Below are 19,187 nucleotides of genomic sequence, written 5' to 3' on the forward strand. Positions count from 1 at the left end.
AGATCTTTCTTCTTTTCAAATATGTGAATTCAATGCTATACATGTTCCTGCAAGCATGCTGTTGCTGCATCCCATAAATATTGATGTTATATTTTAATTTTCATTTAGTTAAAATATGTTTAAATTTCTCTTGAAACGTCTTCTTTGACTCATGTGTTACTTAGAAGTGTGTTGTTTAATCTTCAATAATTTGTGATTTTACATCTGTCTTTCTGTTTTTGATTGCTAGTTTAATTCCATTATTACCTCAGAACAGACATTGTATGATTTATATTCTTTTAAAAATTTTAAGGTGTGTTTTATAGTCCAAAATATAGTCTGCTTTGATGAATGTTCCATTTGAGTTTGAAAAAAATGTGTAATCTTCATTCAACAACTTCATTCAGAGACAAAGAAAAAATATAAATCAGAAATTTAGATAAAAAAAAGTAAAGGAAGAGCGTCAGAAATGAATAAATGAAGGTGTATTAGTCTGTTCTCACACTGCTAATAAAGACCTATTTGAGACTGGGTAATTTATAAAGGAAAGAGGTTTAATTAACTCATAATTCCACATGGCTGGGGAGGCCTCACAATCATGGCAGAAGGAGAATGAGGAGCAAAGTCATGTCTTACATGGCAGCTGGCAAGAGGGAACATGCAGGGGAACTCCCTTTATAAAACCATCAGATCTTGTAAGACTTATTCACTATCACGAGAACAACACAGAAATGATTCGCCCCCACAATTCAGTTACCTCCCACTGGGTCCCTCCTATGACACGTGGGAATTATGGAAGCCACAATTCAAGATGAGATTTGGATGGGTACACAGCCAAACCATATCAGAAAGTAAAATAAAATATTTTATTGTTCTTGTTCTCAATTTATCTCACAAATAACAGTTTGTTCATACTAATAACAGCAAAAATATGTGTGCATATATGCACATAATATATATGCTTATGTATAAGCAAAATAAATGACAGTAGTGATACAAGGGCTAGAAGGGAGGAATTAGGAATTTTTGTTATCAAAAGGTACTTGTTCTGTCTATGATGTGTTGAGCATGGTCTTTTTTTTTTTTTCTTATTCTTAATTCTTAGTTGTTGAATGAAGTGGACTATTGATGTCAGTTTTCTTCAGTTGATTGACGGTACTGTTGAACTGAACTATGTCCTTACTGATCGTGTGCCCAGTGGATCTGTAAATTTCCAGCACAGGGGTGTTGAAGTCTTGAACTATAATAGTTTATTCATCTGTCTCTCCTCCCAATTCTATCAGTTTTTGCCTGACATACTTTGATGCTGTTAGGACCATCATTCCTTCTTGGGTTATTGACTTCTTTATCATTATGTAATGCTCCTCTTTATTCTTGATACATTTTCTTGCTCTGAAGCCTTCTGTGCTTGAAATTAACATAACTAATCCTACTTATAAAAATTAGCATGGTATAACTTTCTCCATCCCTTTACTTTTAATCTATATGTGTCATATTTAAAATGGGTTTCTTTCAGAAAACATATAATTGAGGCTTGTTTTTTTATCTACTCTCTGATGATCTGCCTTTTAATTGGTATATTTAGATCAGTTATTAAGTGATCATTAATATAACTGAATTAACATTTACCATATTTGTTATTGTTTTCTATTTGTTGCTCTTATTCTTTGTTTCTATTTCTGTCTGTCTTTCTCTGCATTTTGTGGTTATAATTGAACATTTTATATTATTTCATTTTGCTCTCCTTTCTTAACATATTAAATATACTTTTTAAAACTTGTGTTAGTGGTTGCCCTAATGTTTGCAATATATATTTACAACTAATCAAGTCCAGACTCAAATAATACTATGTTACTTCATAGGCAGAGCAAATACCTTATAATAGCAAAATATTTCTAATTCCTCCCTTGTAGCTCTTGTATCACTGCTGTCATTCACTTGCTTATGCATAAGCATATATACGTGCACATATACCCACATTGTTGCTATTATTATTTTGAACAAACTTATCTGTGAAGTAAATTGAGAACAAGAAAAATAATTTTTTATTTTATTTTTGTTTATTCATTTCTGATGCTCTTCTGTTATTGTTATTCATACAAGTTTCTGATATATTATTTTCCTTGTCTCCAAATAACATTTCTTGCAAAGCAGGTCTACTGGCAACATATTACCTCAATTTTTTTTCTTTTGTCTAAAAAAGTATTTATTTCTCCTTAATTTTTGAAGGATAATTTTCCACAATATAGCAATCTGTAATTCTGTAATTCTAGAATTAATGGTGCTTTTTTCTCTCTTGACACTTTAAATAATTCGCTCCACTGTCTGCTTGTTTACATGGTTCTTAAGGAGAAATCACATATGATTCTTATCTTTGCTTCGCTACAGGTAAGGTTTTTCTCCCTCCACTCTGGCTTTCTCTAGAATTTTTTTCTTTATCTTAGATTGTTTGAAATTTGAATATGATATGCCTACATGTAGGATTTTTTTTTTTTAACATTTATCTTTCTTGATGTTTTCTGTGATTCCTGGATCTATGATTTTGTGTCACCATTAATTTGGGGGAAATTCTCAGTCATTATTTCTTCGTATATTGCTTCTATTTCTTTCTTCTCCTCCCATTACCACTATTACGTGTTTGTTACAGCTTTTGTATTTGCTCTGAAGTTCTTGGATATTTTGTTCTGTTGGGGGATTTCTTTTCCATCTTTTTTCTCTTTGATTTTTGGTTTTGTAGGATTCTATTGATACATCCCCAAGCGCCAAGTTTCTTCTTTCCCCCATGTCTAGTTTACAAATAAGCCCATCAAAGACATTCTTTATTTTTGATACAGTGATATTTCTTTATAGCATTTTAAAAATTCTTTATTAGAATTTCAATCTCTCTGCTCAGCTTATATTAATCTTCTGTTATTGCTAGTTGTCTACTTTTTCCACTAATGCCCTTAACATATTAATTGTAGTTTTAAAAAAATATCATGTTCAGATAATTCCAATATTCCTGCCTATGAAACTCTGTTTCTAATGCTTCTTCAGTCTATTCAAACTGTGTATGTGTGTATTTGTGTGGTTTGCTATTATTTATTTATTTTGCCTTTTGGTATGCCTTGTAATAGTTTGTTGAAATACTGACAAGATGTACTGTGTAAAAAGAACTTCAGTAAATAGGCCTTTACTGGTGTATTGGTAAGATAAGGGGGAGAAGAAGTATTCTGTAGTCCTATGATTAAATCTTAGTTGTTTCATGAATGTGTGTCCTTAGACTGTGAACTTCATAAGTTCTTTGTAGATTTATCCCCTCTTAAAATAGGATGAATAAAGGGGGCTGGAATTGAATATTTACTTTCTCCTATGTCAGTTAGGCTCTGAGAAAACTCCAGCAGTTAGGTTCTGTTACAGAATAGTTTCTTTTAAGGGTAGGCCCTGGAAAGAAGAACACAGTGTTTTGTCATAAAGCTCGGGTTTTCCAACCTTAGCACTTGTTCCTGTAGAGGTTTCTGCTCCAGTAAATTGTGTTTTTCTCTATTAATTGTCTGTCTCTACAGTTTTGGGGGCAGTGGTTTTCCCTGTGAACTTCCCCTCTGACAAATCTAAGAATTTTTTTTTTTTCAGTTTGTTTAACTTTCTACTTGTTAGAATGGGGTGGTGAATTCTAAGCTTCTTTTATGTAGTACCAAAACCAGAGATCCCTTTTCCCTCTTTGGTTCACAAAACTCTCATTTGCTGTTCTTATGGGTAGTGAGTCAGGGCTCTGTCTGCCCACAGTTACCAGGATTATTCCTGCAATGTCTACAGGAACAGTGTCTCTGGGGAGAGGAAGCAGTTTTGTCTCTTTGCTGGCAGTTGCCTAGCACATGGCAGGGTAAGTCAACAGCGAGCCACTCTCAGGAACGGCATGGCTGCAGCTGCAGAGAGCAAGTGGCACTGATCCTTCCTGGATTCTCTTGGTTTAGGGTGGGAGAGTACCCAGGGCTCCCTCCTGCAGGAGCTGTTGTACAGCTAGTGTGGAGAAGGGAAGGGGCACACCTTGGTCGCTGACATTTACTTGGTGTAAAGTGTGGAGAGGTAACAAATTTGCTACAGCTCTGTAAAGAGAGGGTGGGCCCTGCTTCTTTGTCGGCACTCATCTAAAGTAGGGAGGACGAAACCTGTTTCATGTCTCCCCTACTCCTTTTCCTGGGCCTCTGACCAGACACAGCAGGCTCTTAGGGCCTTTTCTGTCTGTATTCGTTGTCAGTTACACATGTTGAGCTGCTTTAGCCCTGGGGCCAGATTATACAGAAAGTAAAGCAAACAAATAAACAAAAATAACAAAATCCCCAAACTCCCAAATGACAGTGAACTTATCGCCAAGTTGTATTTCAAGTTCTGATGTTCTGAATGAGTCTTCTAGTATATATTTTAGCCCACAGTTTTTCATTGTTATTGTGGAAGAGATGTTACTTCATTTTTTTTTTTTTTTCTAGAAGGAAATCCCAGAATAGTTTTTAAACTGAGTGGAGCAAACAAACTACAATTTGAATGAAAGAAAATGTTTAAAGTAACATGATTAACAATTCACTGTGATCAGAGTATGCAGATCAAAGGTTTATTTCCTCTTTCTCTAATTGAAAGAGGATCAGAAAAAAAAAAACAACAAAAAAAAACAACTATTGGGTACTAGGCTTAGTACCAGGGTGATGAAATAATCTGTGCAACAGACCCCTGTGACATGAGTTTATTTATATAGCAAATCTGCTTATGTATCCCTGAATCTAAAATAAAAATTAAAAATTAAAAAAGTTAATACCTATCTTCTGTTCAAACTTAACGGCTTAATACTTCTTGTTATGTTGGCATGTGTTTAAATGTGATTTTTTTGAGCAAAAGGAAGGAACTTTATAAAATATTTTAGAACATTTGAGCTTTGTGTGCTATTATAATGTTATCTTGTTTTTAAACGACTCTGAATTTTGTGATAACCTGAAATTGAAAATTTTGCTTCATGTCTTTTGGTGTGTTGGCAAAAGATGGCTCTGGTTGCATGAAATATTAATTTCTTCCTTTTAAGAGATTACTTCCAATATTCACCTGCATTTCTGGCAGACTCAGTCAATCAAAATACGAAAACTATGTACACATAGTTCTTATTATTAGCCAAAAACCTTAGTCTTTTTTTTATTTTTAGAATGAAAAGAGGAGTGTTAACCTATTCAAATATATGTTGCGCTTTAATGCTTCTACTGAAATCCTTCTCACTGTATGTAACAGCAGAATGAGATAGGCAGAAAATAGGCAGTTAAAATGGAAAAAGAGAAAAACATGCTAGAATTATTGGCATCTAACAGAAATTTTGTCACTGGGTCTTGGAGTATTTAGGGTGCATAACAGGAAACCATTCAGACCTTAAATCTTTAAGTTAACTTCTCTCTACATATGAATTAAGTGCCTAAGTGTTTATTAAATATTTATATTTAATAAGAAAAGTATATCTCAATTTAAATCAGATCTGTCTTTGTCTTTGAAATCTCTTAGAGAATTGTGAACTGATACTTTGTACTGACTTTTTACTAGCTCCTAGCAAAATTGCTTAGCAAATTGATTATTTCTTTCTGAAATGTTTGATGATATATCCAGCTCTTACTAAAGTGTCCAAACCTTACTATTTAACTACTTGTCAAGGGTTCCCAATGGTGAATACCATATTCCATTTTAACTTTTTGGAATAGGAATTGAGGGTCTTAATCCATTGAAAGTTTTATTTGTAGAAAAAATAGACTGAATATTGTTTTTATGTACTGTGAAATTATCTGTACTTTTCCAGATTCCCTAAGTAGACGTTTTATGAGTAATTATTAGAAAGACAAAAAAAGTGTATAAGTTGTTGTTAGAAAGTCATTCATGCAAGGATGTAGAGAAAAGGGAACTCATACTCGGTTAGTAGGAATGCAAAGTAGTACAGCCGTTATGGAAAATAGTATGGAGATTTTTCAAAAAACTAACAGTAGAACTACCATAAGATCTTGCAATCCCACTATTGGGTAGTTATCCATAGGAAAAGAAATTAGTATGTCAAAGGGCTACATTTACCCCCATGTTTATTGCAGCACTGCTCAAGTAGCAAAGATATAGATCAACCTAAGTGATCATCAACAGATGAATGAAGAAAGAAAATATGGTAAATGTGCACAATAGAACAATACTTGGCCATAAAAAATAATAAAATCCTGCCATTCGCAGCTATTTGGATGGAACTGGATTTCATTACGTTAAGTGAAAGGAGCCAGGCACAGAAAGACAATATCTATCTTCACTCATATATGGGATCTGGAATAGTTGATCTTACAGAAACAGAGAGTAGAATGATACCAGAGGCTGAGAAGGGTATGTGTGTGTCAAGTGGTGGAAGCACATGAAAAGAGATTGGTTAATGGGTACAAATATACAGTTAGATAGAAGGAATGAGTTCTAATATTCAATAGCAAAGTAGAGTGTCTATAATTAATAACAATGTATAGTTCAAAATAACTAGAAATTAGCACTTGAAACTTTTTCAACACATAGAAATGATAAATACTCGAAGTGATGGATACCTTAAATACCCTAAATTTATCATTACACACTCTATGCATGTAACAAAATATCACATATACCCTATAAATATGTACAAATATTTGTACAATAGTATTTTTAGAAAAAGAATTTCAAATACAACAAAACCATAAAATGTATATTACCTAAATCAAGCAGATATTCTATTAAAATTATTACATCAAAAATATTTCAGGAAACTCTATGTTCTTTTCTGTTCTCATCGTAAGAAAATGGAGCTCTGGCATAGGTTTTTATCAATTTAAGAGGACAGTATCCTTGCAGATCCAAGTAAAAATGAGGACCTTCTTTAACTATTAAGTAATAATCAAGTCTATTTTAAGAGTTGATACATTTTTGAAAGTCCAGCATCATGCTAGACATTTAGGAAACTTTGGTGGAAGTTAAAGAGTTCATGGAAAAATTATGTCTAAAATCTGCTAGTTCTGGACTTGTAAGCTAAAATTTTCAGGAGCTAATATGATTGTTCTTGCTCAGTTCTCTTTGACTGCTGTGGTTTTTCTTGTGAAGAAATCTACAGGTTTTTTCATACAAAGAAATGCACAGGAAATAAATTGGGCTCTCTAATTTCACTCTTTCCCTTGTAGCTTAAGTTTAGGTTTGTTAAATAATCCCACTAATATTTGTGGGAACTTGGAAATCTGGTGTTAACATACTGCCTTTAAAGCCTACCTAGGACACTGTTCACATGCCATTGGCCTTTTTGAGGTTGTTCTAACCAAAGTGTCACTGTTTGTTTTCCAAGTTAGCTATTTTGTTTGCTATTTTAGGAATGATTCTTCAACATTGAATATATTTCCGTAAAGTGACAGTATATCCAACTAAGATGCCTTGCCATTTCAATTCTACCAAGCGTTAAATGACTATTGGATTTAAGTAGTTACAACATTGCTGAGTATTTCCTGGGTACTCCTATGAATATTGATGAGTATCTGGAATCTCTCTGACAAGTTTCCTAGATTACTCCAATGTCAGAGGAAATTTTTTAAAATCCCTCTTCTTCAAACCATTGCATAGACGATATCGCACTGCAAACTGGCTCCTCCCATCTTATGAGGGTGTTTGATTTGAACTGATTTTTTAAATTAAGATTCTTAAAAATATAATTGAGAAACCTGTGTAGGTCAGCCCAGTGAAGCCCAAAAATATTTTAAATTCATTAAAATCTATGCAAAATTGGCAATACCTAAGAAACAACAGATGACAGGAAGTTGCTAGTGCTAATCCCGTAACATTTATATACTCACTTGTGGTGAGACTATTGCCTTTTAAGTTCCATAACATCTTTAGGTACTTAAATGTCAGTTAATCACAGATGCTTCATAGATTTTATTTGGAGGGAATGCATTAATGTGGCTTTTGATATTTTTACCCCCATAGGACATTTGGTTGGCTTCTGTCCCTTGAATGTTGCCAAGACATATTTTGACGCTTTCGCTTTGAATGCTTCAGTTGTTGAAATCATCACTTGGCATGCAAATGTTATTTGTGGGGCCAACATAAAAAGCTGCTACCCTTCCTTTATGGCACTTTAAAAACTGATAGATGAATAATATTTGATGTCACTTAGATATGACACATAATTCTTGAAAATGATTTTGCTTCTCACAATTTTTAAGAATTTATCTGCAGCAGGCAAAAATGGGAAACTCTAACATTATACTACAAGACATTTTGTTGTATATTTCTTCTGATTTTAAAATGTTCCTTGCTTTTATAGAAAACAATCAACATTTTCCCATCCACTTCTAAAAGCACTAAGACTAAGGACAAAATCTTAGTAACATTTAAAATAACAAAGTCAAAGAGTGGCAAACTAGATGTTTTAACATTAAATTTAGTTAAAATTCTAGTCATATTGGTTAGGTGACAAAATATGTGGGTGATTTATTTTTTAACAGTGATTTGAACAGATACCTTGGCATTTTAGGAACTCCAGTACAGAGTGTCATGGCACCAATAAACACTAATAATTTTTGACGATTAAACCTCTGGTTAGCCAGGAAAAAGAGATGTTCTTTACTCATTAAGGGAACACCCAGTCAGAATTCGTAGGATCTAACCTTCCAAGTCTATATCCTATCTGGGACAGCAAAGTGTTATTTTGCATGACTAATGACTGACTACAGTAAGTACTAAAATATATATCTGGCAGTAAAAGTTGTCTTTCTGATCTCACCACATGGGTCTTAAAAGTAAAAAAGACTAATTAATGAGCTGTTGGGAGCATTTTAAGAGTTTATACATATAGAAGCAGTGGGAGAATATGGTGTTGTGTAGTCGTGTAGTATGTATTTAGCAGAAGCTTTTTAGTTAGGTTCAACTAATGGAAAGGGTGTGAACATTTTTGCCTAAGCAAATCCTGCAAAAGCTAACAAAGCATATCTACAAAAATCATTTATTTAACATGTACTACCCTCAGCACTGCATGAATCAGAAGGTATGTGGATGAAAATCCTTACAAGCCAATTCTTCAAATGGTATGCTTATATTATGGTATAGAAGCAATATTGAGTCCAAAGTAAGATATTGCACTGGCTTTGTACCAATCATCCTAGCAGGTCATCAAGTCTTCCAGGAGTTCAGAGAAGAGAAAACTTACTTTCAATTTGGCCTAATTAGAAAAAAAAAAATATTCATGGAAAGTTTGGGACTTGAAAATGGCACATACCAGATCGTGCTGAGTTATTTTTCTACCTCTCTGGCTGGGTTCTTTTTTTGTTGTTGTTTGTTTGTTTAGTTTTCTAGCTTCTCCTTTTTCAGGTGCCCACATTACATGTTGGAGTTCCTTAAGGTCTTTACTCTTTCTTCTTCTTACTTTCTCCTGAAATAGGCTCATCAAAGTCTATAGCTTCCATTAGCATCTGTACATTAATGACATCCCAATGTGTATCTGCAGATTAAGCCTCTCCTCAGATTCTGGTGTACAACTGCCTCTACTTAGATGTCTCAACTGCACCTCAATGAAACAACTCCAAGACTGAATATGTGATATTTCCTCTCAAGTCTTATCCTCATTAGCAATTTCTGGCTTAAAAATGATGCCACCATCCAATCAGATGCTCAAGTCAAAAACCATAGAATCATCCTTAATCCATCTCTCTTATTCATGCCCCGTATTCAATGTATCATCAAATTTTGTCCATTTTACCGCTAAAGAAATTCTAGTCTTTATTCTTAGTATCATGACCTTAGCCTACTGCGGTATCCTTTCAGGTGGTTTTCCTGTATAAACAGTGACACCCACTCTCAACAATTCTTTATTTATTTTCCATGATGAAACTAAAATAAGTTTGTGCTTTTCAAAATCCACTCTGAAGTGAAAGAAGCTAATCTGAAAAGGCTACATACTGAATGATTCCAATTATATGACATTCTGGAAAAGGACCTTGAAGACAATATAAAGTTCAGTTGTTGCCAACAGGTAGGGAAAAGGGAGGGGATGAATGAGCAGAGCACAGGGAGTATTTAGGTCAGTAAAACTGTTCTGCGTGATACTATAAAGGTGGATACCTGTCTTACACATTTGACAACACTCAGACATGTACAAGAGTAGACCATAATGTAGTAATGCAAACTATGAACTAGGATGATAATGGTGTGCCAGTTTTGGTTCATCAGTTACAACAAATGTATCGCTCTGGTACCAAATTTTGATAATGGGGGAGGCTGTGTATAGGTAGTGGTAAGATGTATATGAGAATCCTACTTTCTTACTTGATATTGCTATGAATCTAAAACTACTTTAAAAAAATAAAGTAGCTCATGCCTGTAATCCTAGCACTTTGGGAGGCCAAAACAGGTAGATTGCTTGCGCCTGGGAGTTTGAGACAAGTCTAGGGAACATGGTGAAACCCCATCTCTACAAAAAAATACTACAAAAAATTAGCCAGACATGGTGGTGTACACCTGCAGAACCAGCTACTCAGGAGGCTGAGGTGGGAGGATCACCTGAGCCTGGGAGGTTGAGGCTGCAGTGATCTATGATCATGCTGGCACACTCCAGCCCGGGTGACAGAGTGAGATCTTGTCTCAAACAAACAAACATACAAACAAACATAAAACCTCAATATTAAATCTATTCTGATTTTGCATTCCTTCTCAACTACTGAAAATGCTTTATAGCCTTCCCAGGGCTGCTAAAATGAGCTGGAAGTTCCTGACACAATACCTATCCACCTGTATAGCTCCATCTTCTCCATTCTCACTCTTTGTTCTCTGCTTTCCAGCCACACTGGTCTCTTTGAGGTATGAATGGTACCTGTGAAATCCTTCCTCAGGGTTTTTGCCCCATCCCCGTCTCCTTGCCTAATAAATATCTACTCATCCTTCAGATCTGCTTATTGTTATTTCCTGAAGAAAAAGTTTTTGAGACCCATACCTTTCTGCCAAATTGGTTGCTTTTGCTGTATCTTTCATATAAAAAAAATTATTCCCCAGAGTCCTTATCACTTTTGTATTTATTTAGAGTAGATGTTCATAATTATTTATTAATATCTGTCTCCACTACTAGACTGTAAGCATCTTGAAGCAATATGCTGACTATTTTTTATCACCTGTGAACCCAGTGAATGGTTGCAACACAGGAGGCATTTAGCAAATATTCATTGAATGAATGAATAGAAGAAAGAATAAGGACTGCCAGATGTGCTGTTGGTTAAAAGTTTGCTCAATGTTTTCTCTAGCTATTAGGGCTTTGGAGTCACTGAAATAACTATTAATCTTTCAGAAAAGAACATTTGAGTATGCATTTTAAAAAGTCCTGTCACTATATATATATATATATATATACACACACACACATATAAAACACTGAGCATCTGTATTTCATGTGGTTACTCAACTCTATGGGTTTTTGTGATTTCAGATAGATACCAGCTTTGTGAACTTAAGGCGAGCAATATGAATGTAGTTCCTTAACAGTGGGGATTATCTGATGTCAGGGCCTCTCTCCATATTCAGTCTCTTGCAAGTCCTGGAAAATCATCTCTGGATGGGTGGCCACTAAAGGAATTTCATTGTTCACTAACAGACTCAGAAATAAAGTTATTATTTAGCCATAGGGCAGCCTTGGATTCCTCTGGAACGTATGCTTATGGCAGCCAGAGTTAAGACTAAATCGCCGCGAGTCTGCCTGTTTGCAGAGGCTTGTTTACATGTGGTATCCACTACACATTTTCTCTGACTTCATTAATAAACAATTGAGACCAAGAAACCATTTCCTTACTTTCCGGGTAAGCTGAGCAATTTATCTTAATTACTGTCAACCTTTAGTGACTACCATGGGGATTCTAAGCATTCACTTCAGTAGCAATGATGTAAATTACTTAAGAATTTTCAATAGGCAGCCATGGATTTTTGGCTTCTCTTCCATGTACTTTTTCCCCCAACTGAAATTATATGTGTTTGTATATCTATATCTACATGTTGAATGTGTATATATATGGTAAATATGTATATTCTAAATGAATGCCTTTCCTTATTACAGTCGATCCTTTCCCATGGTACCGTGGCAGACTGTGCTGTTGTTGGCAAGGAAGATCCCTTAAAAGGTCATGTCCCCTTAGCACTCTGTGTATTGAGAAAAGGTGAGAGATCTTTGTTCTCTCTGATTGCTTGGGACCTGAATAATTAACTAAGGTTAATTCAGTGCTTACCATCTGAACTTTCTCTCTAGATATAAATGCAACAGAGGAACAAGTTTTAGAAGAAATTGTGAAACATGTGAGACAGACCATTGGCCCTGTGGCTGCTTTTCGAAATGCAGTGTTTGTCAAACAGCTACCCAAAACCAGATCTGGCAAGATCCCCCGATCAGCTTTATCTGCCATTGTCAATGGCAAGCCATACAAGGTAAATTATCAAAGATATTTAATCCTGGGTTCTATAACATTTTTCTTCATTTATTTGGCATCAGCAAAGCTCTTAAAAATTGTTCTCAAATATGAATTGCATCCCTAAACACATAATAGTACTATTTTTTAATGGTAAGGGAGAGATTATATAGCCATTCCTTCTGTAGGAATGAGGGTTTTGGAAAGAAACTTGATTAAGAACACATGCTTTGATGATAAGAACCAATGTGTGAAAATTTTTTAAATTTATTTTCATTTAGAGATAGAGTCTTGCTTTATTGCCCAGGCTGTAGGGCAGTGGCACACTCATAGCTCACTACACTCTCAAAGTTCTGGTCTAAAGAGATCCTCTCACATCAGCCTCAAGAGTAGCTGGGACTACAGGTGCATGAAACTGTGCCCGGTTAATTTTTTTTTTTTTTTTTTTTTGTATTTGTAGAGGTAGTATTCTCACTCTGTTGCCCAGGGTGGTCTTGAATTCCTGCTCAAGTGATTTGATTGTCTCAACCTCCCAAAGTGCTGGGATTACAGACCTGAGCCACTACTGCCCGCCAAAGTATTTTTTCTCTTAGTAATTGTCAGTTAAATTCAAACACATTTTTGGAAACTCAATCCTATTGAATTAAAAGGTACACTTTCCTTATTATAGTAATTAATGGCAATTAGTGAATGAGAAAGCAAAATTCTTGAGGCTGGCAGCAGTAGATGTTTAAAATGCTCTAATTGATAAATGCTAATTTTGTAATTGTTTTAGGAAATCTTAGGTCGATTCAATCATACATTTTCTTTTAATTCGTGTGTACATTATGGGTGAAAAGATATATCTATTTTTATCATTAAGATTAAGACAACAGTAAGGAGTAGTTACATGAACACATGACAAAAAAGAAAAATTCTTTCTATACAAATATATAGAAGATGATTCCAACTCTAGAGAAAATACCATCTAGGTCTAATAGTTTTGCTAACTGAACTGTTTATTCTTTTACTCTGGAAAGCTATAGATGAGTATTAATATATTAGGTTCAGAGTTCCCTGTTTTTAAATTTTCCATATGAATATTACAAGACAATGGGGAAAACCACATTGAATATAATTGTTTAATTATAGGAAGAGCAGAAGAAATTCAAGGAAGAGTATTCACCTGACCCTAATTTTTTTTTCCAGATAACTTCTACAATCGAAGACCCCAGCATTTTTGGCCATGTAGAAGAAATGCTGAAACAAACATAATGAGTTTGTTTTATTCCTATTTTGAGTTGATTTAATTTCTTAATTGAAATTAACTTATTTGAGTTGTTTCTCAGAAATAAATTTTTCAGTAGAAATTACTGCAAACTGAAACGCGAATTGTAAAACTTGGCCTAAACAAATCTAATGAAAACTTGTGAAAGACCTGTGCCTTTTGGTTGATTTGACCCTGTTAGCATTGTTATTAGTTATCTATAACATGGCTCATTATACGTCATCTACTGCTTTAGGAAAAATGTATCTAGTGTATTATTTTTAAAATTGTACCTCCCAAGAAAAACACTTTAATTGAAAGCAACACTAATATAGAGACACTTTCCAAAACCAAGAATATGTAGTTTTGATCCATAGTCTAAAACTTGATTTGAAGTCAGAAAATAATTAAAATTTTTCTAGTAGAAATTTTAGAAATTTTCTAGTATTCTTTAGATGCTCACATTGTTTTAAATAAAATCTATGAAATGGGAAGTTTAGGTAATCATCTAGACAGATGAAATTATTATCTAGGTAGGAGGACTTTTCTTTCTACACATTTTCTGAGGGAAAGCAGAACACCAGGGTTACGGCTATACCTTCAGGTCTTTTGTTTCTTAGGCAAGGAAAACCACATGTCTGACCTGGCACAGTGGTTCAGCTTGCAATCCCAGCACTTTGGGAGGCTGAGGCAGGCGGATCATTTGAGGTCAGCAGTTTGAGACCAGCCTGGCCAACATGGTGAAACCCTGTAACTACTGAAAATACAAAAATTAGTCAGGCGTGGTGGCAGGAGGCTGAGGCAAGGAGAATCACCTGAACTCAAGTGGCGGAGGTTGCGGTGAGCCAACTTCCACCACTGCACTCCAGTCTGGGTGACAGAGTGAAACTCCATCTCAAAACAACAACAACAACAACAATAACAACAAAAAACCACATGCCTGGCAGAGAATCAAGAGATCATTTAGTCTCTCAATCTCTTCATGGAGATGAGGGCTCCTGGGAGCCCCTCCTCATGTCTCAGGTTCTTAGTTAACTGTGTATATGCAAACGATTCCAGATTCCTGTGGAAACAAGGAATCGATGTACAAATGGGGTAGGATGGCAAGAAAACTCTTAAGAAAGAAACATCAAGGTTTTTACATTAGGTTAAAGACCAAGAAGGTTTCTAGGCAGGTAGTGTAATGTCTAGATGATTTTGAAGTGAATTTAAGCCACTAGGTTTGAGGGACAAAGGACAGTAGAAAATGGTGAAGACTGCAGATCACCTGCTCCACCTCAAGGAGCAGTGGACCCAGCAGAACACGGCCCAAAAAGGAGACAGGTCTCCTGCTGCAAGAGCCTCTGTTTTTTAAAGAGAAAACAAAGAATCCTGATTTTTCTGTGATAGCTCTAATTTTAAAATAGTAAGTCATTAAAAAATTGTAATGTCCAAAAGCATCTTTCCATTTAACTTCTAAAATTCTCTTAATTTTTAAAAAATGATTGTAAAGTGACTTTTTGTTAAGCTTGTAGGAATGGGCCAGTTAACTAGAGTAGACAGATGTAGGAAATGAAATATTTGATTTATTTAGGGATCTATATGACATCAGTTATCAAAGAATACATTTTAACCCAAAAGTATACCATGCTCATTGTATCTTTGATTGTTCTTCAAGTATTTCTCACTCTTTTAATCTATCAGGAACATTACTATCAAGAGCAGATTGTTGTAACATAATACTCTGGGTACATGAAATGTATGTGAGAGATAAATAGATAATAGAAGGCTTATTGTTATAAAAATGACCTACAACTTATATAAAAAAATTCTGAAAATCTTAACTTTTTTTGGACTGAAGGCTGCAAAACAAATGGCTTCTCAAAGTAAATTCCTATTTACTTAGAAATTGCTTTCTTGATTGTTACACCTGGAAAAATACGTTCATCTACTTTTTCCTTTTAATTATGTTAGTAGCCTGAATTAAACCAGCTACATAGACACTCTCTAATTTGAAGCCGTTGGGATCCTTGAATCGCCTCTTTCATTGGTACATTTTATCCATTGTCATAACTGTGGTCTTCATTAATAACTCATTTTAATGTCTTAGAAGTAGAATATGTTTCCTTATTTTTTTCAAATAAAAATCAGTTAATTTGAAATGGCAAATTATTTAGCTGAATGTGTATCATTGTTCATTTGCAAGGTTTAAACTCAGGCAGATCCCAGAATTATATAAAGGGCGCATCTTTGCTCCTCTTGCACATTTTTTTCTGGTAATCAAATCTGAAGGGACACCTCAGCAAGCAGACTTGGGTTATTTTCCAGTTGGATAGGAATGGAAAGCAGTGTTTGAGACTGGGGAAGTGGCTATTTCCTGTGTCTGACTGGGGAATTGCAAGGTCAAAGAATGTTGTTACTTTTATGTGATGAAAAAATAGGGCAAGAAAGATACACTTGAATCATCAGACTGCTTAAAATTTGGGAGAAAAAAATATTATTCTATTTTACTACTAACCATAAATCACTTTTGCTAGATAGTACTTAAAATATTCTGAATTAAATGTATCTTTAAAAACAACAATATAATGTTACTAAAAAATGCAGCCATACTTAAACTTGCCAGAATAAATTCTGTGAGGTCTTCGTTTGGTATTTTCATAGGATTTCTTACTGTAAGTCATTGGAAAATGAAAATATAAAGTACTTTCAAAAGTTATAGTAAAGTATTTTCCAATTCATTGAATTACTTTGCTTGTCAAAATATATTAAACATATGTAAATGAGACCTCTCCTACATTTAAAAACCAGTTTTGTTTATATAAAATTGTATTTGAAATGTCTTGAACATTAAAAATATGAAAATTTATAATGTTGATGATCAAAAGATAACACGTTGAGATTCTGAGCTTAATCCATTCAATGGATTTTAGAATGTGGTAGAAGTTATCTTATAAATTAAATCATATTTTATGTTTTTTTGAGGGAAATAGCTGGATCTTTTGCATCACTATATGTTTTTAGTGATTCAGTGGTATATAATAGTAGATACAAATCTAGTTATGGCATTATAATGTTGTAATTCCTATATTCTATTTCATTTCTGTGAATCAAGGTGCCCATGTTTAGATGAGCTTAGAAAGCTCTTTCTCATTGTTCCTACTCAGGTCACATTTTTTAGAAAAATTTAAGATCACTCCCATAAGCAAGTTTAGATCTCCCTCTTGTGGGCAGACTCAATTTTGAAGCTAAATATTTGAGTCACCCAAAGAACACATTTCCTGATAGCTTAATTGTCGAGCCTTATGTGACTAGAAAACAAAGCTTAAACAGAGAACTGGAAGTATTTTTGTTTTTATTGACAATGGAAAGGGTTTCTGTTACCATTACCTTTTGACTGAATCTGTTAAATAAAAATAGACATCAAAACAAATGTAATGTACGTGCAAACATAGCAAATTAAAATACAGAAAAGAAATTACTAATGACAGATCTTGCGCTTAATAAGATCAAGCAGCAGAAAATCAGCAGTTAGATAAATGGTATTATTAAATAGGCTTTACTTTGAATCTCCCATATAAACAAAGAATAAACAACAGTAACACCACCAAATAAAGCCACAGGGAAGAGATTACTCTTCTATACTTTTATACACTATATATGTTAATCATTCTGTCTTTCATTATTTCCTCTGATAAAACTGACTTCAGGGAAGTCACAACAAGGCCATCTCGGCTAAAAGCTTATAACATTAGACATGAGTCTGGCTAATGCCCTGTTACATTGACAAAAGGGAAAGGTATATTGGGTTTTGTTTTCTCTAGTGGAAATGAGCCTCAGACTCCGCAGTGGTTGACATTCGCTGTCCAGTACTGGCTGGCAGTTCAAGATATTTGAATGAACATGTGGTTCTTAGTAAAGAAGTTTTTTGTTTTTTTTTTTTCTTGGTCCACAGGTAACAAGAGAAGATTATGGTTTTTTAATATAAATTTTTAAATAATTGCTTTTGACTCTTGTAAACAGCTTGGCTTTGTTTTGTATTGAAAAGGAGATCAAGCCATCACAGTGCTATTTCTAAAGATATAGGACATCCCTGATTGCCTTTAAAGCTCTATTTTTGGCTCCGGTTCCAGGTTAAATCATTCTTTTTCACATGATCAGAGGCAGGTTGTTCAGCTTTAAGTATTGACAGACTTGAAGGAGAAACATGTTGAAGCATGAAACATGCTTCAAGGAAACATATTGATTTGACTATTAACAATTCAAAAACTGTAAAAATGGTGGAATGGTAAAATACAAACAGTACTTGGAATTGTCAAATGTTTGCACTCGAGACTCCATGAACCATATATTTTATTTTTTAAAAAATCATATTTATATCCATTTACATAAGACTTACACATTTAAAAAGAAATGCACAGTAATACATAAATGCCTAGTATATTACAATAAAACATGAAAAACAACTGGCTTCATTTCATAAAAGCATCTGTTGTACAGAGTTTATGATGTAGATGATGTTTATTATTCAAATGACTTAAGCATTTTATTACAATTGTAGTAAACTAATCAAATGTAATATCTGACTCCCCCCCAAAATCACATTATTCAGCTTTTAATAAGTCATGACGTCATTATTTCCTTAGAATTCAGATTTCACAAAGGTTTTCACTGCTCGTCTTCTTAGATGGTAGTGCACTTTAGGTAGAGTAGACTGAAAAGACGCCATCTAAAATATACAATGGAGAGCATTAGTTCACTGAAAAGTCCCAGACTGGGAAATCTCATTCTACTTCTCTGTGGTGTACCTCCATGCAGCCTGCTTACTCCTGTCCTAAAAGATTATGGGAAGGAAATCATCTAGGATGTAGCCAACAGCCATATGTAATTAACATTTGCTCTTCTCCAATTTGGTGCAGGGGAGCTTAACAAATAATAGAATTTGCTCAAATTTGTGGAAAGTATGGCAGTAATGTAAACAAAGGTAGTTATGCAAGATGTTAGCATGCCTTCTGAAAAATTTACAACTTGCTAATTAACAAATTGGGTTGAATTGACCTATTTCATAATATAGATTTATATTCTAGTTCATATATTTTAGAGTTCTTAAAAAAGTACCTTTATTTGTTACAAAAACATAATGATACTAAGTCACCTATTTTAAACGGTTTGTGTCAGTAGTATGGCATTGCTGATTCTTTTCAGCCATAATATACTTAGAAAAACCTCACAATTGCTATTACTGACATGAAAGAAACAGCAAGCAGTATGCTCTGGATTATTTTAATAACAAAAGTGTTATTGTTTCACCAAAACAAAAAATGGTTGTCCTAGATTGAATTATTGTAAATGAATACTGTTATCCCAGATAATGGTAAAAACTAGGAAATATGAACTAGAATGCCATGCACGAAAAACAGATTGCAAATAGTTAGAGGAACTCTACCCATCAGTTAAGAGCTAAGAAGCAAGCACTATTGAACATATTAAATAGTCATTTGTAAATTAGTGAAGTGTTCATTTCCTGAAGAAAGTATGCTGCTATATGTAGAATCTAT

The 19,187-nt window shown here is 34.2% G+C and overlaps 2 protein-coding genes across 23 annotated transcripts in view; one reads left to right on the forward strand and one right to left on the reverse strand.

Moving 5' to 3' along the window:
• ACSS3 (acyl-CoA synthetase short chain family member 3) overlaps positions 1-15,520 on the forward strand; it is a 182,035-nt gene extending 166,515 nt beyond the window's left edge. The window contains exons 14-16 of the mRNA XM_050749257.1: positions 12,059-12,158; positions 12,248-12,423; positions 13,593-15,520. Of these exons, the coding sequence (XP_050605214.1) occupies positions 12,059-12,158; positions 12,248-12,423; positions 13,593-13,658 (342 nt within the window). The 3' untranslated portion in view covers positions 13,659-15,520. The remainder of the gene's footprint in view (positions 1-12,058; positions 12,159-12,247; positions 12,424-13,592) is intronic.
• Positions 15,521-16,967: 1,447 nt separating this feature from the next.
• PPFIA2 (PTPRF interacting protein alpha 2) overlaps positions 16,968-19,187 on the reverse strand; it is a 504,804-nt gene continuing 502,584 nt past the window's right edge. For all 22 annotated transcript variants that reach the window (XM_050749219.1, XM_050749217.1, XM_050749222.1 and 19 more), the window contains one exon: positions 16,968-18,358. Coding sequence is in view for 3 of the 22 variants with exons in the window: in XM_050749223.1 (XP_050605180.1) it covers positions 18,330-18,358 (29 nt within the window). In the remaining 19 variants the exon portion in view is untranslated. The remainder of the gene's footprint in view (positions 18,359-19,187) is intronic.

Source organism: Macaca thibetana, chromosome 11 (genome assembly GCF_024542745.1).
Source record: "Macaca thibetana thibetana isolate TM-01 chromosome 11, ASM2454274v1, whole genome shotgun sequence".
Classification (NCBI taxonomy): Eukaryota; Metazoa; Chordata; class Mammalia; order Primates; family Cercopithecidae; genus Macaca; species Macaca thibetana.